Here is a 24,648-nt window from a genome sequence, read left to right as displayed (position 1 = left end):
TACAGAGGTATAGTGGTGCATAAGCCGCAGCTCAAGGGACCGCCACTGGTTGTTTGGCTGCATAGAAATGGGCTCGAATGTCAAGCTCCTTCTAACCGTCTCGCTGCCTTTAGCAGCGGAACTAGAATGATGAGTGTCTCTTGCAACTTCCACTCGCCGGGGTGGCTGGCGATTTGGTATCTCGCCATATTCGCAGGGCTGCGGCTCCATGTAGCGCTTGGCACAGTGACCACAGATTGGGCGCTGCTCATCACACTTCACTTTCCTGACGCGACAACTCGTACATCCTGTCCGTGACTTTCTCAGGCGGCGCTGAGATATGAGTGCTTGTACTCCAAGATCATGGGTCATTTTAAATGAAGCGCAGCATGGACCTCGGTTCAAGAGCATCAAGAGCCTCGCGCTGGTGCGAAGCGTTCGCATAAACAAACTTCAGGCTTCAGCATCAAACACTCACCGACGAGACTTGGGAATTATCCGACCAGGTCGGATCGACTAGGTCGGATCGACTGCAGAGAGAAGGCGAGGTTCGCATGTGCGCAGTGATAACAGCACCAGACTCTGAGTTCTTTGACAAAGTTCGATTGAGGGTTACTGTTAATTCCATAATCATTCATGATCAGTGGTGGCATTTGTAAGCTCCATGGGAGCTCTCGACTCGATGAACAGAAACAGGCTAGGCTAGGCTCTAATGGGTTACGCCGAAGTTTGTAGCCCCATGCGTGTATAGTACCATAACTGGCAGCCCATTCCCAAGACGCGGCTTAGAACCGTTTTATTCACAGAATTCATGGCACTACCCTTTGAATCAATTTCTGAGTCAGCTGGATAGCTTCCAGTGGGAGTAAGAAATATGAACATGACGACAACATTGGCTCGCCTCCTTGAAGTAGACAAGGTGTTTTGGTGTCACTGCCAGCCGACTCATCTGGTATTGTTGCGGAGATACCGCCGTTGATAGTGACAACATGTGTCATAACTCCTGTTGATCACAACGCTTTCATTCATTTGCTTGCAAGGGCGGCCGTACGCTATCGCGAGAATGTAAATGATATCTAGCGGCTCCAAACAACATGGAATACGGATCCGGCGTATCAAGCCATCATCGCCTTCCAGCGAGCGTCCCATAACCCGCATCCTGGTCCACATGGCCACGGACCTCCACCAGCTCTGTATGGCTGTCGTCTTCTGACACTGCAAGGCAGAATCCATCCACAACCACCTGCTGGTCCGTCTACTCCTTCTTCTGACTGCCCGCGGAGAGGATAGGCAGGCTGCTCGATAAGCTGGGAAGAAGGCGGAAGTGTGCCTCGAATTCTCCAACCGTGTTCACTTCCTCACGGTGACGCGGGAAATCCTCGCGTGTGTCATCGAGACCCAAAAGACCCGCGTCGCCACGGAAGTGCGGAAGATGTCCGACAACTACGATGTAGGTTTCTTTTCGCCGGTCTAGTGATTAACCAACGGACAAACGCGTGGACTGAAGGAAGAAGCTCGAGAAAGGCAAATCAATGCATGAGTTCTCGGAGATTGTTGAGCTGACAAGCAAGCAGGACATATTATCGCGCATCCAGGAGGCCTATGACATGATCAACAGTCAGAAATGATGACGCTCCTACGCCATCGAGAGTGTACGGTTGGAGGGCTTCCGGCGCCGTCCAGAGCCGGAACTTTCTGCCGTTCCAGTTTCTGCGCAATTAGCAAATGGCAACTCCAAGCCTTGCACTGCACAGCCTTGCTCAACACGCCAGGGTCATTGCGGATAGTGCAGAATCATTTAGCGCCAGGGAAGGCGATGCTCGATATCGAGGAAAGAGGCGGCCAAACCATTGGGAGCTCCGAGGCAGTGACTCTATATGAATGACAACAAATCAAATTCAGATTCAGTGGTATTCTGCCTTTCCCTAAACGCCGAGTGCTGTGCTACCCATTTCTCCCGAAACCTCTGCTTTCCCAGACGTGCTATAACTTATGCACGCAACAACAGGTGTTTACTAAGACAAAAAAAAAACCTCATATGCTGTCGCTCCTCCTGGAGTACTCTCTTCTCGGCACACAAGGATTACTTCTCCCCTTGAGGAAGTATCCTCAATTGTTCTCATCCTAGTTCTAATCGCTCCATCCACGTTGGACTGCTTCGTGAGCTTCTAGAGCTTCTAGGTGATCGATAAACAGCTCAATCGACCTTCCAATGCGTCATTCCACTGTCTGCGTCGTCGTTGCCAAGATAAAGCTCAATGGTGTACAAGCCCATGGTCATGGCCACATTGAACCATCGCCAGGCGTTCCCACCTGCGTCTCCATCGCGCATAGTCCAGCCTTCCTCGCCGTTTGTGGAGAAATGCTGCAGCAAGAGGCTGGTATATACAGCAATCAAGATGGATGGAGAAAACCAAGACAGGAAGCCAAGTATGCGGTTGGCGCTGTCCGAGTCATCTAGCGAGGGTTCTTCGAGAAGTGCTCTAGCCCCAGACTCTCTCACTGCTGGTATAATGCGCACTGCACAGTAGAAGACAATAATACGGTAGGTGAGAGAAATCATGACGGAAGGCGCTATGGTCTGGAATGCAGCATGGAGGAAGCTGAGTGAGGAATAGACGGCCGACGGCAGCGACCCCAACAGATGCAATACTGTCGAATAGCTAGCCATGATGATTGGGGGCAAAGGCGGAAAATCGGGCTGACTTGAGGCTTGCTCTGCGGCGGCCGCGGTCGCTTCTGGCGACTGGACGTAATCGGTGAAGATCTGATATATGCAGAGCACGACGTATGCAAAGAGGAGTGAGGATTCGACCGGATTGCCTCTTCCTGATCCAATTCCGATCGCACACAGGAAGACAGCTGATGTCACCGTGACGCCAATGAGTGTTGCGTCAACATTGCTGATTGAAGGGAAGAGTGCAACGCGCCACAAGAAGTATATGGCACTTGCAATGACGGAGGCGGAGAAGATGAGTAGAATAAGCTGTTGAACCATCAGTACTTGACACCAGAGTGGTTGGAAAGGCAGGGATACTTACCACCCATGTGTCACTACGCCCTCTGTTGACGAGCCATTTCGTGATCTGCCCAGCTGCTTGTATGACCAACAAGGTACAGAAGCCTTCCAACAGCTGGAACACTGGGCTCGAGTACCGCAGGGTCTTGTCCCAGCCGCCGAGTGTCATGCTCTCAACCAGACCTCCATCGCCGAAGAAGTAATCGGTCCAGGTATTGTGTTTCTGCCCTGTAAAGCCAGCCACTGTCCTCGATACCCAGTCTGAGCTGTTCGCATCCACGGCGAAGCGATGTAACGACCATATCAAGAGGGCGGGAATGACGACCCACTGTGCGGACTGAACAAGCCTCGTGATGGTCCACCGGACGCGCGAGGTGTCGGGTGTGGCTAATCTGAAAGCGCTGTAGACTAGGTAGAAGGTGAACAGCGACAGGCTGTAGGCCAGCCCACTGTCGCGACCGCCCACATCGAAGGAGATCGGTATCGAGAGAACGACGGTGAGCAGGAAGACGAAGCTGAACAGGATGCGAAAGAACCACCACATCGGCGCGTTGTGGGTGGCTGTTGCCGCGCCGAATGGGCGAAGCGTATGGCCGACTCAGCTCGATTGTATATATCGGTGGGGTGTAGTATCCCTCGGTCAATCTCTCTTGACGACCACGGGAGCGGTTATCGATCGCGTTGTCTAGGCTGGGCCTGAGCCTTGGAGTACAGGACAGGGCAGCGGAAGAAGCACAGCACGTGTCGAGGCAGCTTTCGAGCTTTAGAAACAAGGACACATGGAGCTCGGCGAAAGCTCGTAGAAGGGCCAAGGGTCGGTGTGGTGAGTTGGCTTTCTTTTCTCGTCGGGTGCCTCGATTGCTTCCTGTTCTGAGGGGTTACTTGCAAAAGTGTTCATTAATTATTTTGTGTTAGGCAGGCGGTGGGCAGGCCCGCGGCTTCCAAGTTCCAACTGAGGTGGCTTCAACTGGACGGATCCGTGCTGTAATTGCTTTAAAGTTGCTGGCCCTTGTTCCTGTTTGTGATGGCAGGGGTTTGTGCGTTATCGCTTATCTACACGTGTGCGTATGCGTACTATGTACGCGCATGCGAGATTGACCCAAGCAATGGACTGATGAACTGGTGGTACCTCGGTGTTGTTGGTGTCTTGATGGCTCATAACGTGATCAGGACATTTTGTACTAGGTCTGCCTGGTGCCCATCTCATTGGTGGCAGTCAATAACATCGTGAACCTTGTGGTGAGGAATGAGGACATTTTCATGGCCAGAATATACATGCATGTGAAAATCAGAGTCGCGTGCGCCTCCTGAACGTTAGTCTGCTGTTCTAGCCACAATGATGCGGATCCGTAGTTGGCAGCTAGCAGGCTAGTCCTCGAAGCGTCCCTGCAGCTTGGAATTCTGCCGCCCATCTCTCACCGCAACATTCAACACATGATTTCGTTCCTATGAGAGATTGGATGACAGGCACAGTTCATGGCCCAAGACCTAACCATTGGCCAAACGGTGCTTGAAAACCCAACCTTATTTACTAAGTGGAAGTGATGGGGAGCCCTCGTGTCTTGAATATACTCTCACAGCTGCTCATCATTCCTTGGTGCATAACTACGTATTGTCACTGTATCTGCAGGGCCCTGACAACCACCATTCCAGCCTACGCCAAGCAGCTCTGGTGTGAAGTTGTCCCACCATGGCGCAATCGTGTGGCCCCCATCAAACCTCTCCATCCCCTGTCTGTCGACAACTATTCTTCGCCCGGCATAATACTAAGTAGTCAGACTAGGCACCATCGCCCTTGCCAGATGTGTTTCCATCATTTTTGCGTAATCTTCGGTACATAGTATTGGTTGTGCTGTACTAGTAGAACGTATAAGTAATACTCTCTGCTGCTCATCAATCAGCGGCGGCGGGACAGCTCACACTAGACTAAGTTTAGTGATAGTACGGAACTATCCGCCAACCTGTAATGATCCACAGTTCCACAGATCATTAAATGGTTATGCTTACGGGAAGTATAATAACTACTGTACGGATCCGTATATATATACTTCAAAATGTCAATGCGAGCAAGGAACCGAGAGTCCCGGGCTTGAAACATGCCGGTGGACGTGCCTAACACTACGGCGGTTGGCCGTTGCAGGCTGACCACCCAACCAATCCTGCATCTCGAGGACACAATCAAATTGTTTTCTTGACGCTTCGTCACATATGTAGGACACAACATCAAGTCATTCTTAGATCGGGCGAACACGACATGGCTGTTTTATAATGTAGGCATACATAACCCAGGATAACTCCTATTCGCGCTCGATCACGTTTGTAGCTGCACAGAGCATACCCCGCTCCCAAGTGATCAAGGCAGACTTGGTCGGTTCATGTCTTTCAGGCACATCAATTCAATCCAAGCGCCTAAGGGTAAATAAAAGCTTTCACCGAGAGGCTCTGTGTATATACCCGCTTTGGATTTGTCAGTTTGCATCGTTGCATTGCTGCGCTGGCAAGACAGAAATGCCTTGCGTTTCTTGAACAAGAGTACGAGCTTCCCTGCGCGTCAAGGTGCACAATCTGCAAAGTTGAGAACCACAACTCACGCTACACATGCAGCTCATGGCTCTTTCGAGCATCGCTTCGCCGATTGAGCTCCAATTCTGTAGAAACTGCAGTGGCTGATCGGTTACACCCCTGCTCTCCGCTGGGCTTCCACCGCAGTTGCTTGTCGATTTCACTCTGGAAAGTTTTCGTCCTTTCCTTTGAATATAGCACTCATCGTTGTATGCTTTGATTGACTTGGATGATCATAGACGCCCGCTTGGGCGAGTTCTGCACAGCCCTTGAACCACGTTTTCTCGACAGGCTTTTGTCGAGACAATGTTGGTCTCAGCTGCGCTGATTTTGCATATGGAGGGACAGCCTACTGGCGCGGCCAGTGTATGCAAGGCCAGCTGCGCCCGTGGGGCAAGCGGTTCCAGCCGCGGATATAATCCCAGTCAGACGACTACGTCGCCAGCCTTCTTTGATTTTCTCAGATTCTTTCTGAAAATGATTCCCGAATTTTGCGTCGATTTTGCTGCTGCATAGGATCGGTGATTATGAGTGGAAAGCATCCGACGCCGAGGCCATTCTGGCATCGTACATTCTCACAAGCGCAAAGTAAGTGTCCTCGAAGGAGTACCACTCGTTTTGTTGAGTCAAGTCGAGGGCGGGCATATATGATATTAGCTCATGATGAAGCCAGAGCTGACTTGCGTTTCTGTTAGCATGGGGCCGTCCGATAGGGAAAGACGCTCACGGCGGAGAAGATGTCAGACCAGAGTATCTAAATTCGATGATGCCCCATAGTAAGGAGGCTGGCTTCGGAAAAGAGAACCTCGTTCACACGGGTGACGCATATGCAAATGAGTGGCCTAGTGAACAAGAGTGGGAGGTCCCTAATGCGTAAGTTGGCTTGATCGCGGTAGCTATATTGGAATGACAATCTGACCAGAAAAGAGCGAGAGATTATCCATACCTGCAGCATGTCAAAATACTATCCCAAGGCTGGCCGCACCTTCGCTTTCTTGCTCAATGGATGGAAGTCACAACATCGCCCATCAAATGGACGCAATTCAAAAAGATGTCAGCGCCCAAAAGAGATAGCATTCTTAGGGAAAGGGCATCTCGCACGAATGTTGCCGTTATGGACTTCAACGAGGACGGAACAGCTAAGCTTGTGAGTAGAATCGACAACAGCCAAATACTGTGTACACAACTCCAAGAAAATCAGCCAGCGGGTGTGAGTCGTTTGTACATCGTCGAGGACCTTTCGCGAGACACAATCGAGTACTTGGGCCGGTACTTGGACATTGATCCGCTGTTCTTTCGAGATCACCTCAACGACTATTGGTGGTACAATGTAAACGATCCATGGGTTGAGCTACCAGACTTAGATGTGGTGTCGAAAGACCGCGATTTCTTCCGGCTTAGCTATGTACAACCGCGATATTTTGAAGACGACAACAGCTTTCTAAGGGCAAAAACGCAAACAGGAAACTTCAATGTGCTTCGCAGACTCGATGACGACAGAGCACATAAAGCCCTCTTTGACTCTGACAGTGCCATCGTGGCGCTTGTCAGGAGCAAAACGTCCTTGTGGGTCAAACCGCATCCCAAAACCCAAAAGGGCAACTTCACTGGTAAGATATCCGTTTTTAGGATGGCTCCACTGGGTTGAATTAATTTACCTTTTTTCTTTTTTCTAGGTGTGCTGTTGGTAGACCCCTCCATCACGGAAGGCTCTGCTCTTTGGAAAGGTTATCGCTCATTCTGGAGGTCTCCGAAATTCAGCGAGAGCAAGAGCGCATACCCGGTGCCTGAAAAAAGTAAACTTTTCGAAGACCTTATCTTCTGGATCCAACATATGGAACCTGTTGATGTCAAAGCTGTCTATTCTAACCCAAAAGTTATGATCTTCCGAATGGCTCAACTGGTCTGCTCCGATTGGAATATCATGATTCGGTACATCCTGGCTCGGCTGAACATGATCGAGTGGGAACTAGAACGGCCTGATTTCCGTCCTGACTCGACCAAGATCGATGCATCTCTTGGCAAACTACACACGTGGCGTCGACGCCTGCCTCTCTACAAGGTCATGGTCAGAGAAACCCAGGAGAAACTATTCCACGACATCAAGAAAGGACAACACGATTGTTTCGCCCAAATGAGGAAGGACTTCAAAACAGTCGCTGCTGGCCTGGTCGAGTTGTACGAGCGCACAGAACGTATCGCCACTGTTGCCACAGCTGTGACGTCGATCGAGGAGGCCCGACGTGCCATGGACCAGAACCGCGCATTGGGTCGCTTGACCTACCTGGCAGTCATCTTTGCGCCATTGAGCTTCATCAGCAGTTTCTTCAGCATGGCTCCCGAACTAGGGGAACTCACGACCACCATCTGGATATATTTCGTGGTTGCACTTCCAGTCAGTCTGATCGCGTTTCTCCTCGTGGAACCTTCGGTGCTGGCGTTCCTGCGGAGTTACCTTCCAGGTTATAAGGGCAAGAAGAATTGAGGTGACTTTGAACGCGGAAGAGCAGTCAAGGTTGTTTATTTCTTTGCTTCACTTAACTGCTTTTCAGCGTGGAAACCCAGAGTTTTTTTTTTTAACGAAGTCACGATCATGAGGCATGAGCTTCTTTGGTAAGCGGCAATCATTACGCATCATACATCAAGAGCATTAGCTGGATGTTGGGTGAAGACCAGGGCGACCTGAGCGCCGGTCGCGCAATAGGTACATATAAGGCGGTTTGTCGCCACTGAGCATTTCTTTCCACAACAAATTGCAAGCTAGATGCTCTCCTAGTAGCCATGATATAATATAGATAGACGCGGGTATATTGATGTGTCTCGTATGATGCATCTTGTATTCCAAGCAGCATGTTCAAATCCAGATCAGGCCGCCAACGCCGGGGGTATGTTCTGTTTTCCATGACCCTACTCGCAATAAACAGTGCAAAAAGATATTTCAAAGCTTAAAATTTTGTCCATTTTCTCGGCTCGTCACCAATGGAATCTCCTCGTATCGCACTAGGCTGCTCGCGGTCATCTTTAAGCCGCAAAGGGTCAACCTGCCGTAGGATAAAAGAATCTCGGTAATGCTTCTTACCGTCCTTGTTCCCTCTAGCCCCACCACTCTCGACGATGCTGATCTGCGACTCGCTGCCGTTGCGGCTATGCATCGATCCACTGCGGGTAAGCGAGTCGCGATCCTCATCGTCGATATAACGCGACTCGTGCGTGATCTTCACTTCCTGGGTCACGAAGATGCCGCTCCAGCCGCTGGAGAGGACAGGCCAGAATATCGGCACCGAGGCGCATATACTGGCAGCGTTGATCTCCAGCGCTGCGAGCAGGATGCTGATGGGTCCATACCACGTCGGGTCCCGCGTCGGGTAGGTGGCCACCTGGGTCTCAACGATGGTTTGTAGACGCCAAGCCGCGAGGGCGAGGACAATGCAGCCCATGGAGAGTAAAGCGATAAGTCTGGCCCGGGCAGCAGTTGTGGCGCCGTTTTTGAAGAGTAGCGGTAGTGGAACAATCAAGATGATGGCATCGAGGATCATGTTCGTGGCCGTGTGGCTTTCGTATGTGCCAACAAAGGAAGCCGGGTAGTGCGATCCGTAACCATAACAGTTCTTGCCGTCGCTGGACATATCCCAGTATGTTGATACAGGCACACAAGGAACCCATGCAATAAACGAGTATGCGAAGCCCCAGAGTGATGTGAAAACCACGAGACCGAATGTAATCTTGTAAATCGTGGTGCCGCGCTCAAAGACTCGCAGGTATTGAAGAAGTAGTGCCAGCTTGATGAAAGCTGTCGAGGAGCAATACGTCGCATTCTGCACATAGAATGCCTTGAGAAAACCTTGGATCGTCGGCACCGACAGGAGAAGTACATGCTTTCCTAATCCGTAGTTCGTAGCTGTATCCATATGAGCCTCAAATTCCTCCCTTGTAGAATCGTCTGCACTCACCAACACATATCGAAATACAGCCAGCTGTCATTGTTATCTACCACAAAATCAGTTGGCCATCGTACAACAATCAGATAGCGGACAACTTACAAGATAAAGTCCAACAAATAAATCATCCCAACCAGGGGCGCGCACGATCTTAAACCGCACATACAAGCGTAGGCTCACGCATATCCACGATACGATCAGAAACGTTATCACGCAGCCCAGTATGGTTTCTTTCCTGTTCGCAAGTGGTTCGGGGTCGTTGAGGTTGACGGCCGAATAGATCCATCTGCCATTCGCGTCCGACATGGTTCAACTAACGCCGAAGAGGATAAGACCTCAAAGAGACAGGTGAATGTTTGTATACTAGGTTCTTCGTTGTTCCGCGCGGTGTCGCTTCATCGATGCGATTGTTGATGCCATAGATCTCAACATCTACGACAAAGATTGTAACTAGGTAACAGTCTCGCCGTTTCTCCTAGGACTTAAAAGAAACGATGGTAAAAGGTGCGTCAAACAGTACCAGCAGACAACCTGCCCGTAGATAGATGAGGATTGCATTGCCTTTTCTCTCTCGCGCTTGACCGGGGGCAAGAGGATCGGGATGCGTTAGCCCCATGTACGGTCAGCACGTTTTCTGATCTTTCTGAAATGAACCCATCTGCAGGTCCGGATGCATCTCAAGCTGTTCCCATTTAGTATAGCGACCTGGATAGCCCATACTATACTCGTGTTAGCGCGAGCAAGGTCTCTCACGGGCACGGACCCTAGTCTGATTCAGGGGGGCCCTCGGACGGACCAATTTAGCATTCAAATATTGCCCCAGAACCTTTGTTCAGGGTATGTGTGCCGAAACAGTAGGTAGATCTGCAATGCCAACCGTTCAGGATGCGCGCACTCCGGAGTAAAGAAATGATCAAAGCCAGGGTTTATTCTTGTTTTTACTGTTCCTTCGATGCAAATGGCCTGCAAGCTGCAAGAGAGACAACGGCCGGTGAAGGCAGCCGGACGTCCTTTTTCCAAATACCTGATCATTTCAGCTTGAGGTAGTAGCTTGTCGTAAATGCCACTCTTTGTCTGCAGCATGTACGCATTGACAACCTACTATTGACAACACACCAAGCGCGTGCAGGTGGGCTCGAGCTTTTCCTTACTACTTCATGAACCACACCCACCTTCAAGCACTACAAGCACATAAGAATGCAGAACTAGCGCTGCAAAGATCGATGGCAAACCCGACTTCTGGAACTTTAGAACAAAATCCAGCAGGAGCTTGGAGCTCATAACCACCACTGACATGCTTCATGTTGCAACCGAGCGTTGGTGATCTCCCCCACTAAATCATCGTCTGACGCGCCAAAACCAGCCCAAGCCAAGCCGCGGATCGTAGCGGATGAGCCGTCTGGACCTTATTTGGATCGCTTCTAAAGGAGCCAGCGACGATGGCCAACGAAACGCTGTTTTCCATGCAATAAGTTCCTGCTTTCGACACGTTTAAAAACGAATGACATGCTGCATACGGTATAGGCGCGTTTTGACATCAATCATTTTGAGTTGGCGCGATCGCTCTGAGTTGTCACACAGTAGATGTACGCCAGATATGATATCCTAATGCTCGTGCGTTTCTTGAGATTTGCAACTAGTACCACGGTAGTAGAGCTTAGTCCACGATGATCATACCTCCTCCGCAATTCAAGACTTCTGGAGCAATATTCGAGCCGCCTCCAGCATTGGAATCGGAAATGCCAGCCGCTTGGGTTTTGCTTTGACCACCAAAGATGAAGTCTCTGATTCTAAAGTTGTGCATACCGACAGCCGTGCCGGTTGAATATAAAGGTTGAATCTGCAAACCACCGGCAGTTCGCTGCCGGATACCATTGGCTCAGAAGCTGAAACTCTCTAGACTAGTCTCAAGGTCTCAATCATGACATCGTCGTAGTAAGCCAGAATAATAGTAGACCCTAGTCTAGGCAAATGTGCGCTAATGCGTTCTGCCTAAATGCTTGTTGGAATACGCATGAGAACATCTCAGCCATATCGGCTGTGCGAGTCTGTGTTTCATCGACGCCATAGATCTGTCCCACAGCGGTAATTGTCGGTGATTTACGTTGCTGCTATACTCTGTGCGTTTCGCATCAATATCACCAATCATAGAGATCCCCTGACCTCTTCACGTAATTAATCTTTCACTTTCTAAGCTTATCACGTTTCCTACGAGACCATTGTCTTCGTCTTGCCATCTTCGAAATGTACCTCACCACTGGGCCAGGTCTACAGAAACGTGACATGTCTGTAGCAGGCACCGACCTCTGATTGCCAAGGCCTTCGCTTGGTCTATCATTGATCACACGGTCGATGCAGTAGCTGTGGATTGCGTAGCCCGGACCAAGCGAGTTAGTGTGATTGGCAAAGGAGCTGTCCGTACTTGTAATTTGTTTATTGCCAGTGATCGCGCCAACCTTCGAAAGGAGCCACCGGTGGCGCACCGATTTGCTTCACAACCATCGCCTCCGAAGCGGTATATTGGGTCAAACGATACAGACCTGGAGAGAATTTTAGCTTGTTTGGGTTCGTCCCCCATATGGCTGGGCGCCAGTTTGATTGCACTCTGTCTTTAATAGTAGTTCGTTTTTCGTAGCACAGAAGGTGAGTACAGTGCCATCCTTTGCCTAAACTTCTAGCACTCGCCGATCTCTTCATGAGCAATTATCTGGTGTAATTTCGTTATGGTCGGCCGCTTGATATGCCGCAAAACAGCGGGCGGATATCAAGATGCTTGTGCAGCATCACTGCGGTTTACGGTCAGCCGTTAAGTTTCGGGACCTGAATGAACACGCAAACCTCTGTGGTACCAGGCCCGATGGTAAACAAAGTTTCGATCCGAAAAGGAGCATCACATCCTGTGGTTTAAAGACTGTGACTGTGTTAAGTCCGGCGAAGCTCAAAGCCTAGTAGGTCATGTCGGCTTTGTCAGTTCTGCACAAAGTCACGGGCGATGATTCTGGCACGGCCAGGTCTTTACGCCACAAGAAGTCGTGCTTTCACCCAAACCAGAGGCGACCTCAGTCATTAGATCGCTGACATCCCGTACTGAGCTTCCCAACTTGTCTATGCATTAGACCATCTTATAGTCTTAAGAGTTGTAACAGGCAATCAGTCCCGAGGGCCGATCAAACTAGTCAAATAACTGGGGTATCTGGCTATATTGTTGTCGAACCAACCATGGATGGTGGATCAAAATTGAACAGACGTAATTGTGACACGCGTTGTCTTCCTGGACAAAAGTTCAGTGGGCAGTTTACTCGCCATTATACCACCAGGCTTCAGCTTACTCATCTACCACAACATGGTCGCCTGTATAAGGGGGTCAAGCTCGATAGCAGGATTCGCTACAGCAATGTGCTTGCGGGCTTACTACTCGTAGGTCTGCTGAGATATGCTAGAACCCCCCGCATACGATAGGATAAACATAGTAGATGGACTTCCGCCAGCATCTGTACCAAGATATCGCAGAACAAAAAATGCCATTCTCCCGCAGCAGTTGTAGTACAGGTTCTCTACGCTGTAAGTCGGTGAAGCAGCCACATGGAAGATGAAGCTGTCACCAATTGTACTTGCGAATATGTGCTTCCGGTCCTTCCCATGACTATATTTGCGGGCAAGGTTTAGCAACGGAGGGTTCTGAACCCGGCGGGAGGACATGGGCTACATGACGATGAGCGGGAAACTAGAAAACCGCAGTCGGATGGAGGTATGCATATGCAACAATAATATGATTTCTGTCTACCAGCTAATAAATTAAAGCAAGCGCGATTAACTGATTTTGAGAAGTTATAGGATGGTCTTGACCAACGCTTTTCAAGATTATAGAAGCCAGTATAGCATGAGATCGCTCTGAGATGTAATACTACCGTTTTCCATCTTGAAATGGACCGAAGAATGGGCCAGGTTTCCAAATTCTTCGCGTAGACGACCACATTGCTGGCATGGCGGACATCTAAGAACGGACCAGAACATTATCAAAAGGAGTCATTTGCATACTAGTCAAGCAAGGGTTCGGCTCGCTTCAAACGTTCCATCACATTCGAAATATGTATTGAGGACTAAGTCCTGTTTAACGATGCTGGAAATCGTATGGGGGTTATCGTGTATCCGTAGAGGCAATAAACCTGACACCGTGGAATCAAATATCCACTACGGGCTTTATATGGACAGGATGGGTTTGTGGGGGTGTCGGACAAAATTTCAGTATCATGGTCGGTGCCAAGGGATTGCCCGAGTCTTTGTTCGTGACTTCCTACGATTCCATATATGTACTGCGCAAAGATAATCTAGAGAGTCTGGAGATAGTGCCCGCTACACAGTACGGCAGTCGTAGATAGGCAATCATTCAGAACAGTAGTTAGACAAGTTTAAGAACAGAACAGGCAGGAATAGAATGATACAAATATCGCATTTCCGTGGCCCAATCACGTGCAGCGATACTAGTGTACCAGCGAGAACAAAATGCCATACATATCTCATTGGCAGCGTATGGGAGTAATATTAATAATGTTCGTGGTAAGGATGGCTGTGGCTGTTAAAGCCAAATGCCTGTACTTTGACGTATAGTGCGATCCTATATGAAAGGTATGCTTTGCAAGATTTAAAATGCGACGATGGACGGGTCAGCAAGCTTGAGTATTGTATTTGACAACGTAAGTTTTGTTGATTGACGCAGTTATTAAAGCAATATCTTAGGAATGTATAAAAACATAAGAACAGTTTGGCATCGACGCGTGGTCTGACTCACCATGATTCAGTGTCAAGCACACCACCAGAAGCCCATCAGATAAGCGAACCACACCGAAAACCTTAGATAACGGTGCGTGAAGACTTCAGGAGTGGCGGCATGTTGTTGTTGGTGCTTTGTTGAGATCCAGCAGCCAGTTGTCTTAAGCTTGGTAATCAACGTGTTGACGGCTCAAAGTCATGGGCAATTGTCACATACCATTTGGGAATGCACAGATAATAGATGGCTCTCAGCTAGATCGGCCTTGCTAGTCCTAGTAACCCGGCTGACGCGTGGCACTATCGGCCTTTCTCTGCCTTTCTAGAACATCTAGACATTCAACAAGGGGGCCGAGATGACCGGATTCCTTGTGCCTGCCCAGACAATGATAACGTGGGTGAGCAGCGGAAGCATAGCCCGGCGGTCAGTCCTTGCTAGACTAACCTTGGTTCTTGCATTTTGTTGACCGAACGCTAAACTCTTTCGGAACAACAGGGCTGATTAGAGCCAGCCATTCACAGCGCAACAAATTGGATCATCAGGGGATGACCCCGGGTTGAACGGTAGCGGGGTCATCCAGTGGCCATAGCTCCCTTCTATTGTTTCTCAACGGGTGAGAGAAAGATAATAGTACGAGCTCATCAGACCGCGTAGCACGAGAATGATGCCATCTATATGCGAATCCACAACAGCTGCATCGCAAGGCCAAAGTATCCGAAGCGTCGTCAACAGGGCATACGGACACTGCGGCGTTTCGAGCCACCAAGTTCGAGAAAGAGATAGGGAGAGGATACACGTCCGATGAAGATGCAACGTCCGAGTCTCTTGGCTACCTCACTACCGAACAACCGAACATGCCCGACATAAGCTTCCTGGCTGAGCCGTCTACCAATCAGACATGCTTTTACAACAAGGTTGAGATTGAAACTGCGTTAGATGAATGGATTATGCGCTGCCGCAACTACAAGTAAGCTGCGTTGGACACGGTTCGGTTAACCAATCCTTTAATGCATACGTAGCACGGTTATGCAACCTTTAGTTTTTGGCGGGAAACTTAATTGCCATGTCAGGCCGTCGATCATAGGGGGGGGGGGGCCTTGGTTGGAGTCGCTTCACCGTCTTCTCATACCTTCCCCCCAACTTATTGCTGCATTTAGAGGTCTTAGAGCTTCATCTGGTAGCCTGGGGCCGGACTCTCCACCCTTCTTCTCATAAGACAAAACGTCCCTCACTCCCTTCCCCAACCGCCGTCCACTGAACCTCCTTTGTTCTTCCTATCCCTTTTGCCCACCAAGTATCATATAATAAAACAAGACCTATATCTCAATCATCGTGATCTGCCGTTGACTCCATCCATCTACGAAGTCAACATCTCCTTGGACACATAAGTCGTGAACAATCAATCACCTACAGCTGCAAACTCCGGTAAATCCTGCTTACAGCTCTCAATATGGCCGGCCCCCGACTTACTGGTCCCCGCCTCACTGGTCCTGTCAAGAGGCTCGCCCGTTCAATCACAACTACACATTCGGGTGTAGTGCCTCAAGCGACAACCCTCATCACTTCATCAAGAGCCGCGGCGCCTCTATCACATAAATATGCAGAGCTCCTGAAGGAGAGGCATCACGAGGGTGATGTATGTAAACAGTTTCCCGCCACCCTTCAGTGGTGGATAACCCCTCGAGCTTAGCCCACTAACACGAGCTTACTCACAGCACTCTCGTCACATCTATACTCGCTCGGCTAACCGCCCGCATCCTGCACCCCGGCGCATGCGTCTGATGCAAACGTTCACGTCCTCAGCTTCCCGGCCGGCTCCATCGGATCCCAGCTCGATTGATTTCATGGTTCTTCCCGGCTTGCAGGAGGCACATTCGGACTCTACCGCCGGTCTTCGCGTTCCTATCCTGCCAGATAACTACCTCGTGCATCACGCTACCCCCGAAGTTGTCTCGGAGCCTGTTCTTCAGGGACAGATCAACGTCATTGCCGCAAACCCTGAGAACGTTTCTGTTGCAGCTTTGACCGAGGTAGAGGGTATGACCTTGGATGGTGTTGAACTCAAATGGGCACATGAAAACGAAAAGCAAGAACCGGAGCAAGGCATGCTCAAGGATCTTTGGAAAGGTCTCGTCGACGACGTTTTTGGAGGTGCCAGTAAAGGCAAACTTGCTGTCTAGGCAATGGCTTAAGAGTGACTTGCCCTGGCTTAAGTACAATTCCGACGGCCAAAGGATTGTTGGGTTTCAATGGAGTTTCTCAAGGTTGTCAATCATGACATTGGGTCAGGCGGTTCTGGAACGGTTTGGCCAGTTTTTTGGGGGGTGTTTTTATTTTTATTTTTTAAGAATTTATAATGGGTGTTTGAGTTTTTGTAAAAGCCCAACTGCAAGGGTCAAACGGAAAGTTGCGAAAGATAAGGCATCTCGGTTCCATAACGAATGATGAGAAACACAAGTCGGTTTCTGCAGCAAAGCTGCAAGTACAATATTCTTGACACTCATACCCTCTGCCCAGTGTACCTACGGATCGGTACATTCGTACTAGTTGTTTGTATCCGTTTTCGCTTACATCAGTGAGGAAATCTTACGCCTTCTGAAAGGCGCTATTGGCTTCAAGGGCACCATGTGCGAGTTGTGCTTACTTAGGTGGTACCTACTTCAATCGCAGTGACTGCTCTCGTGTCATTGCTACTCAATCAACACCTCGTCCCGTTTCAAAAGACTTTTTATTGAAGTCCTGGTTTTCACTGCATCCAAATGGCCGACCCAGCTTCCGTCAATGCCGTATTGATTCCTTGGCGAAATGCCCCGCTGACGGTTGGGCTGCGTCCAAGTGAGCCCGCAGGAGACAAACTATCAGCACCGATCATCATCTTCGTTAACGGGCTAGGTAAGGCTAGACTATCATGGTCAGAGACCTGGAAGCTCCTGCCAAAGCAGTACACCCTTCTCGACTACGACCGCTTCGGGCAGGGCAGTACCTCTCCTCTTCCAGAAGATGTTCCCGATGACCTTCGCGATGGTGCGGCAGCTGCCCAGGATCTCTACGAGCTCATCCAGGAGCTCACAAAACAGGGACAGCTCCCAGATCTCTCCTCGTCCACCACGAATATCATTCTTGTCGCACATAGCATAGGTGTAGCCATTGCTCGGCTCCTCCTGATTAACCACGACGTCCCAGCCATCAAGGCAGCTCTATTCTTAGACCCCAGCATAGTGAATTCGGATTTTGTGTCGCTGTTCCCGGCGCCGCAGGATGACGAACCCGAAGAGCTTACCAAAACGCGCGAGGCGACACGGAGGATCTTTCACCCAGCTTCGCCGAATCCGGAAAGGTTCAACCGCCTGACTTTCCTGAAGCTCCTGCCGTACGCCGAGAAGCCAGCGCTCGGCGGTGATCCGTATCTCACAGTCGTGGCACACGACCCAACGGTTGCTTTTGGCGAGGCGGCTGAGAAGGTGAGTTGTATTGACCTCTCTAGGCCAAGCGGACCTCGGTTGACTTACTTGGTGTTATAGATGGGTATAAGTACTAAATACGCGCGTCAATACGTCGAACCCTACTGGCAAGACTACAATAAGAAGTTGTTGCTGTCGGTCACCGAGGAGAAGAGAAGAGGACCTGTCGTGGCGTCTGACGCTGATCATTTCATTCAATCTGATCGACCCGACGTTGTCGCTGATGAGATTGTACACCTGGTTGAGATGCTATCACGCAAGAAGTAGGATGTCTGGAATCAAAGGGATATAATCATAGATGCTTGTGTTTTAGTCTCATGTTTTCAAAGTACTAGACTTGTCGTGATCATTTGCATACCATGCAATAAGTGAATCAATATGCACACTTTCGTTTGAAACATGTCCTGTTTCCAGCGAAAGATCTAAAACTGGCCATGATTTCAACACAATTTAGAAATTGCTCTGAGCTTTCTACACCTGCATTGTGTAACTTACATCTCGCCTTCTAGCCCAAGTGCTTTAGCCTTCGTGTAATGCGTAACCGCTTCAGAAATCCCCAGCATGTTGACCCGGAATACGAAGCTTGTAATTCACCACAAGAGCAAATATCTTGCTAGCGTATTTTAGCACGTCAAAATATTATAGGAGAGGATTAAAAGTAGATATAAATCTTCAGTATATCACTGTTGGTCTTTGTTTTGCAGCAGGATTGGTTTTTCGTATTGGTAGTAGCCCATTAGCATCACTCAAACCCCGACCGATTGCATGGATATCGGGATGTCATAGTCGCCACCGTCTTTATTCTTTATACCGACTGAACAGTCGTCTTCTGTGACAAGGAATTCGGGTGTTTTACGGGATACAGACCGCGCGAACCATTGGGAACCGATGTTTCGATATGAACCAACTAAATTTTTCAACTTTAAAATGCTAGTCGGTCATTGTCTGGAGGTGTAAAACCGCACTGCCCTCAATATTCGAGTCAAAACCTGGGCTGATCATGCTGAGTCAGTTAGGAGTTATCCTGTCCGACTCCCGAATCTGACTAGGCCCATAGTGATGCCTTCAGACCTGGTGGAGGATACGGCAGTCCTGCCCAGGTATACAGGGCTCTCAGTTCTTCTTCACTCACAATGTCACGGTTATGTATTCCAGACCTTAGCTTTCGCACAGATTGCTTATTCCGCACCAAAGACAGGGGCCAGCTTCCTTCTGGCGGAGAGTCTGAAGGATGGTCACAAACACCCACCCGTAGCAGTGCGATGCCATGCGCATCGACAGGCTTCCCGTCTCAGAGGGCAGAAGTGAGCCGTTTCAGTGAATCGACGCAGTTTGTCGTAATAGTGCTGTTACAGCCGACATGTCTACCACGGCGAATCTGACAATGCAGTTCAACGGCATGGATCCGATCATTCGTAAACATGTCCCTGAAGGTAATCAATACCGCTCCGTATCCCAGTTCATCGCGACACGAATATCATTACCGCAGATCACGGTACTAACAATATTTAGTACGGCGCTTTGATCAGCAATTTGTGACAACGATGGCACCGACGGATCGCGATCTATTCATGCGGCGAGGCAACTACCGGGGAGAGAGACTGCCAACGAGCCTGAGCACTGGATCTAAGATGAGGATCAATGTGCCTTGTTCCTCACCAGCCTGCCAAGAGGCGTAAATGAACACCAAGTCCTCGCGCAGATCGACACCGGCAGAGTGCTTTCACTCAAGACACACCCGCCTATTCTTGACGAGATCTTTCTTGAGTAGGACTGATGCTGACTCAGGGCGAAAGAAGACGAGCGAGTTGGCGCTGTAGAGTCGGGCGGGCTGTAGAGTCGGGCGGGCTGTAGAGTCGGGCGGGCTGTAGAGTCGGGCGGGCTGCCTGGTCTTAGGATCTGGTTCGTCTCCAGACGTAGAGCACGAATCCGCAGAAACAGCAATCAGTTCTCTGAGTTCTCTACTGAACCAGGTCAGAGTCGGATGTTGATTATCGAGAGAACCCACTACTCACCTACGAGGCCTACCTGGTGAACTCCGTTGACAATCACGCGCCGGTCCAGTATGCGACGGGTCAGATCGTCGCCACGAATCTGTGCTGCCATGACAGAGAGGTCGTCCGTGCACTAGGATTTTATCTCCATTGCGAGCTGTTATGGCACTGAGTTGCCTGAGAGATAGACAACAGGAGCGGTATATATCTCAATGAACTCGTGGGCCCAAGTTTATTTTCGTAGCCCTGGACCTTGCATAACTTATCATGATAGTTCTTGATATGTTAGTCTTCCGATGAGTTTTATTTTTAATTTTTACGTCGCATAGCTCTTGTACAGTGACCGAATACCATCTAATAGGCCGTCTTCAGAATTCCTCAGTTGGCACACACCCAATCAGTGTAACATACAACAACCTTTACTACACATGTTTCTTCTCACAAGAATGTTGTGGAGTGGCGCCTCGCTTTTCTGCGAGCCCAGGCTGCGCCCATTTGTAGGGACATGCGAGCTCTGCTCGGAGGCTCCCTTGGTAGTCAATCTTGGCCGTGACCCCCGCGACGGCGGTACCGTGGAGAATGAGTAGCAGAAATTTTCAAAAACATGGTGCTCCGTATTAGCCAATACTAAAGCATGGAAATTGAGATAGCGACCCGGTTGAAAACGAAATGGGCCTTGTCATCGTGAGCACGCGCATGACAGCAAATTTATCAGCTGTTTCTGACGAAAATAAACCGTCGTCGTCCTAATGTCGAGCAGCCATAGTGCCTCATTTGGTCTATACTTGCTCGTGCTCGCAACACAAGCAGTGCCAAGTGCTGAAGTCGCGGATCGTCGCGGCACTTGAGCGCTTAGGCTCTATCCCAAGTTTGAAAAGGTACCTCATGTTCCTAAGATTGAGACGGCTTGGCATGTTTGTGTGTCGTTCGAGATCTTCGTTTCTATTGAAAGCCAAGAAGAATCGTGTTTGTGGCAGAAATGAAGTTTCATTCCATTTCGAAACGGTCAAGAACTGCCAAGCAAATATTGGTGCTTGGGGATCGTCGCGATCGCCGCCATCCCGGAAGTGTGATATCGCGCCGGCATACCTTGCAGGAGGACTTGTGATTGCGACTATGTTCACGATTCAAATTCTTCTGACATGCAGAGTACGTGACGCCACAGGAAAACCGATGTCGCCGACGTAGAATGATTTGAATTTTTCCGCGCGACGTCTCAAATCGCTGCACATGCCTCACCTCGTCGTCGCGAGTTGGGGCGAAGAAGCGAGCCCATCCGACGACCGGTCCCCGTGACCCCCAAATTCGCCGAGGTATCCCATTGGCCAATTACACAAGAGAGTTGTAGCACAAAGCGACCCTTTGCCCCGGCAGCTGGCAAGCTTGCGACGAGAAACTAACCGGTTAGTGCTTCCGCGGCTTGGCTATGCTGGCTATTGGCGGTGATCATCGGCTAAGTGAGCTTACCTTATCAGTGCGTCATCTACGGATCCGTTGATATTTGTGTCTTTCCCCAAACCAAGCTGAAGGGGAACCCTGGAAGTCTGGGGGGGCCCGATCTTGTGATCCAATTGTATGACCGAGTTCGGGATGCATGGGAATGGGCAATGATGAAAGGCTTGGCCCTGCGCCATGAGTCAAGGTGATAAGATTGCAGCTATTGCCCTGCCTGCCTTGGCGGTGTGAGGTTTCCGTTGGAACAATAGAATACATAATACTCGCTCGCTCTTCCTACCCATCCTTCGACCGAGGGACAACTCCAACTGACCTTCTTCGGCCTTACATTTACTACCTACACCCGTAACTTCCATCCAGAACAACTATATAACAACCTTGTGTGAATAGGTACTCTAGAAGTACTATCGAGCCACAGAGCAAGCCCATCTTCTGCACTCGTATTTAAGTTGTACAAACAAAACCTTGTCACAATGGGCGAGATCAGCCAGCCAGCACCCCTCACACTGGAGAACCTCAAGGCCATCTCCTCGCCAGCGTACAACACCCACTGCCGAGCGCCTGCGTCCTCCGTTGCCTCGGAGGAAGACGCCGCCTCGCTCTTCTCGGACTCTCGCAGCGTTCTGTCCTCCACCTCGAGCGCACCCGAGGATGAGGACGCACCGTTCACCGTCCGGGACGCCTCGGGCGAGATCATCACGGTCTACTCGTCCCTGGAGCAGGCAGTACGGCACAGTCTCCTGCGGGCGGAGCAGGAGCGCCGGGCGGAGGAGGAAGCCAGGCAGTTTGCCTATGCGCCGCTCCTGACCTCGCCTCGCGCGCTCGAGGATGTCGCAGCCACCTCCACCTCCCTGGACGCCGCAATGGTGGGCGCGGGGTACGGCGGGGAGGACATGGACGATGACGAGGATGCGTACTTTTCCATGGGCTGAGACCTTGTTCACGACTACGCGCAACGCGGGGTATCCATGTATTCACGGCATCGGTTTGATTTATGAGCGATCGGCGTTCTGCACTGCAATGGATCTTATGAATCCCGGGAAATGTTTGAAAGGCGGTTTTTGACGGAGTTATGGAATTATCTTTCACACCTCGAAATTGGGGTTTGGCGTTTGACATGGACGACATAGTTGGACACTTAGCGCAAAGATACCCAAAACAGAAATGCATTTATCTGAACTTGATTTCTCGGTGTATGTCTACCTTTTTAGCCTTCTTTTTCTCTACAGTGATTATACCCACAACATTTCGACCTTCTCACATCTATAAAATCTACTCATGGCATCTGTATTGTCTAGATTCCCACATAAACCACTAATATGCGAAACATCTATAGCTTCGCCTTCGGCTTGTCCTGCTTCATCATCGTCTCTGCAACGATACGTCTCTGGATCTTGCCAGTAGCTGTCTTTGGCATGACCTCGGAAAAGTAAATCTGCGACTAGTTAGCGTTCTGGCTATTCCACTTTTCTGGTATGGACCAGACTCACCTTTCTAGGCAGCTTGAACTTTGAAACCTTTTCTGCCATCCAACTTCTCAGCTCATCCGCGCCCAGTTTCTCGCCAGCCTTCAGCACAATCGCAGCTCCAACATCTTGTCCGTACATCTCATCCGGGACCGCAAAGCTGACTGCTTCACTCACCGCAGGGTGGCGCGCCATGACATTATCAAGCTCGATAGGGCTGATCTTCTCACCACCTTTGTTGATCAATTCCTTGATGCGGCCGGTGATGATGATGTAGCCATCCTCGTCCTTCTTGCCCTGGTCGCCAGTCCTGAAGAATCCGTTCTTGTGGTAGCCCTCTGCATTAGCCTTGGGATTGTTGAGGTAGCCTTTGGTGACATTTTCACCTTGGATACAAATTTCGCCTTCCGTGCCTTGAGCCACCTCCTCACCGGCATCGTTTAGGATTCTGACGTCAACACCCTGACCTAGTCCGACTGTGCCGGGCTTGCGCTTCAAAGGAGGGAGTGGGTTGGATGTCATTTGATGTGCTGCCTCCGTCATGGCGTATGCCTCCAGGACAGGAGCTTTGAAGGCGGCCTCGAGCTTCTCAAATACTGCAGGCGAGAGAGGAGAAGAGCATGAGCGGATGAAGCGGATCTTGGGCAGAGGGTTTGGGATAGGCGACTTGAGAAGAATCTGGTGAATGGTAGGAACCGCTGTGTACCAATTCGCCTTGTGGGTCTGGAAATCCTGCCAGAACTCCGAGGCCGAGAATTTGTTGGGGACAATTATCGAGCCTCCAGCGTAAAATGGTGCCAGCAGAGCACACAAGAGGCCGTGGACATGGAAGAGTGGCATGACCAGCATGGTACGATCGTCAGAGGTGAGCTCGTAGGTGTTCTGGATGTTCCCTGGGAGTCTATTAGTCTTGTGTTACCAATATAGGCAAGCCAAGAGCTGCACGAAGCTCGCATTGCAGGACTTGGCATCACATACCCATGGTGCGGACAAGGTTGCGATGCGTCAGGGGCACCTACACCAAGGATTAGTATATAAACTTGACCATCCTCTGGAGGAATACTTACAACTTTGGGTCTTGAAGTCGTTCCGCTACATTAGTGGTGTTAGCAATGCCATCTCCAGGCCGCGCCACCGTGGCCTCGTGAGCTCTTACCTCGTGTGCAACACCAGCGCAACATCATCACTCTGCGCCTTCAACACGTCCTGCTTGGCCTTCCCCTTCAACTGGCCCGGGTCTTTGACATCCAGAGCGACCTCCTTCTTGGTCTCATCCCAGTAGCACTCCGCAATGGCAGCATTGAACTTTCTCGCAGCCCTGACAGCGGGTGCATCCGCCTTAAACGCGCCTCTCGGAACTAGAACAAGTGCAGATTTGATATCGTCGATATAGAATTCAAACTCGTCCTGCTTGTAAGCAGGGTTCAGAGGAGCGGCGATGCCGCGTTGCCAAGCGGTCGCCTCAAAGGACACGATGAACTCGTACGAGTTCACCACAGCTATGGAGACGGGGGAAGCATGGCCGATACCGATGGCAGCCAGCTTGCGCTGAAAGGAGACACAATCATTCGCCAAGTCTTTGTATGTGACTGTGAGAGCGTTGGGCTTCGAAGGGATGATGACAGCCGTCGAATTGGGGTTTCCCCGAATTGCGGTTTGGAGCGTTGCCATGATATGACTGAAGATGGCTGTACGAATGGGTCCGTTATCTTCCGAGGTTGAGTCCGGATGGTCCTATCCGCTGAGATGGTGTCGGTGTAAGAATAAAAGAGCAAATTGGAGACCAATTGGGTGCTACGGTCTAGAATCTATGCGAATAGTATCTACAGATCGAAGAAAGAAAGAAAGGAAGAAAGGAAACTGGTCAGATAGAAATGTTCACGTATGCTTCCAAGGAGATCTGAAAAGATATTTGCATGGAAACGAACTACGATAGCACGTCAGATCAACATCTCCGGCGTGGTCTCAAACCATGGATTGTGACACTGAGACGGCGCGCTATCGGG

General features: G+C 50.1%; 8 protein-coding genes across 8 annotated transcripts; 5 read left to right on the top strand and 3 right to left on the bottom strand.

Annotated features, from left to right (window-relative positions):
• Positions 1–2,176: 2,176 nt before the first annotated feature.
• Positions 2,177–3,542, bottom strand: BKA67DRAFT_657635 (ICE2-domain-containing protein; the record flags this gene model as incomplete). The annotated part of the gene is made up of 2 exons (XM_046107145.1): positions 2,177–2,965; positions 3,021–3,542. 2 exons carry the CDS (start codon positions 3,540–3,542, stop codon positions 2,177–2,179), a joined length of 1,311 nt encoding a protein of 436 aa, XP_045959978.1.
• Positions 3,543–4,448: 906 nt separating this feature from the next.
• On the top strand, positions 4,449–4,879 carry BKA67DRAFT_246667 (uncharacterized protein). The gene has a single exon (XM_046095717.1). The coding sequence runs from the start codon at positions 4,543–4,545 to the stop codon at positions 4,837–4,839; it is 297 nt and encodes a 98-aa protein (XP_045959977.1). The 5' UTR covers positions 4,449–4,542; the 3' UTR covers positions 4,840–4,879.
• A 1,208-nt stretch (positions 4,880–6,087) lies between these two features.
• On the top strand, positions 6,088–8,045 carry BKA67DRAFT_534628 (uncharacterized protein; the record flags this gene model as incomplete). Its single annotated transcript, XM_046099888.1, has 4 exons — positions 6,088–6,148; positions 6,256–6,433; positions 6,488–7,170; positions 7,237–8,045. The coding sequence occupies 4 exons, from the start codon at positions 6,088–6,090 to the stop codon at positions 8,043–8,045; spliced, it is 1,731 nt and encodes a 576-aa protein (XP_045959976.1).
• Positions 8,046–8,505: 460 nt separating this feature from the next.
• On the bottom strand, positions 8,506–9,804 carry BKA67DRAFT_534627 (uncharacterized protein; the record flags this gene model as incomplete). The annotated part of the gene is made up of 3 exons (XM_046099887.1): positions 8,506–9,458; positions 9,511–9,547; positions 9,601–9,804. The coding sequence occupies 3 exons, from the start codon at positions 9,802–9,804 to the stop codon at positions 8,506–8,508; spliced, it is 1,194 nt and encodes a 397-aa protein (XP_045959975.1).
• A 5,912-nt stretch (positions 9,805–15,716) lies between these two features.
• On the top strand, positions 15,717–16,446 carry BKA67DRAFT_657632 (uncharacterized protein; the record flags this gene model as incomplete). Its single annotated transcript, XM_046107144.1, has 2 exons — positions 15,717–15,902; positions 15,982–16,446. The coding sequence occupies 2 exons, from the start codon at positions 15,717–15,719 to the stop codon at positions 16,444–16,446; spliced, it is 651 nt and encodes a 216-aa protein (XP_045959974.1).
• A 579-nt stretch (positions 16,447–17,025) lies between these two features.
• On the top strand, positions 17,026–17,994 carry BKA67DRAFT_534624 (Alpha/Beta hydrolase protein; the record flags this gene model as incomplete). The annotated part of the gene is made up of 2 exons (XM_046099886.1): positions 17,026–17,727; positions 17,788–17,994. 2 exons carry the CDS (start codon positions 17,026–17,028, stop codon positions 17,992–17,994), a joined length of 909 nt encoding a protein of 302 aa, XP_045959973.1.
• A 3,655-nt stretch (positions 17,995–21,649) lies between these two features.
• On the top strand, positions 21,650–22,108 carry BKA67DRAFT_657629 (uncharacterized protein; the record flags this gene model as incomplete). The annotated part of the gene is made up of 1 exon (XM_046107143.1): positions 21,650–22,108. One exon carries the CDS (start codon positions 21,650–21,652, stop codon positions 22,106–22,108), a length of 459 nt encoding a protein of 152 aa, XP_045959972.1.
• A 398-nt stretch (positions 22,109–22,506) lies between these two features.
• On the bottom strand, positions 22,507–24,313 carry BKA67DRAFT_516361 (AMP-binding enzyme; the record flags this gene model as incomplete). Its single annotated transcript, XM_046097804.1, has 5 exons — positions 22,507–22,611; positions 22,667–23,535; positions 23,621–23,657; positions 23,710–23,734; positions 23,799–24,313. 5 exons carry the CDS (start codon positions 24,311–24,313, stop codon positions 22,507–22,509), a joined length of 1,551 nt encoding a protein of 516 aa, XP_045959971.1.
• Positions 24,314–24,648: the final 335 nt, after the last annotated feature.

The sequence above is a fragment of the Truncatella angustata genome, assembly GCF_020726525.1.
Source record: "Truncatella angustata strain MPI-SDFR-AT-0073 chromosome Unknown BKA67scaffold_3, whole genome shotgun sequence".
Lineage (NCBI taxonomy): Eukaryota > Fungi > Ascomycota > Sordariomycetes > Amphisphaeriales > Sporocadaceae > Truncatella > Truncatella angustata.
Note: the sequence above shows the minus strand (reverse complement) of the source record. Positions and strands in the feature narration are given on the sequence as shown.

Coding starts and splice junctions, on each gene's coding strand:
- BKA67DRAFT_246667 (XM_046095717.1), top strand. CDS start 4,543: ATGGGGAGCCCTCGTGTCTTGAATATACTCTCACAGCTGCTCATCATT.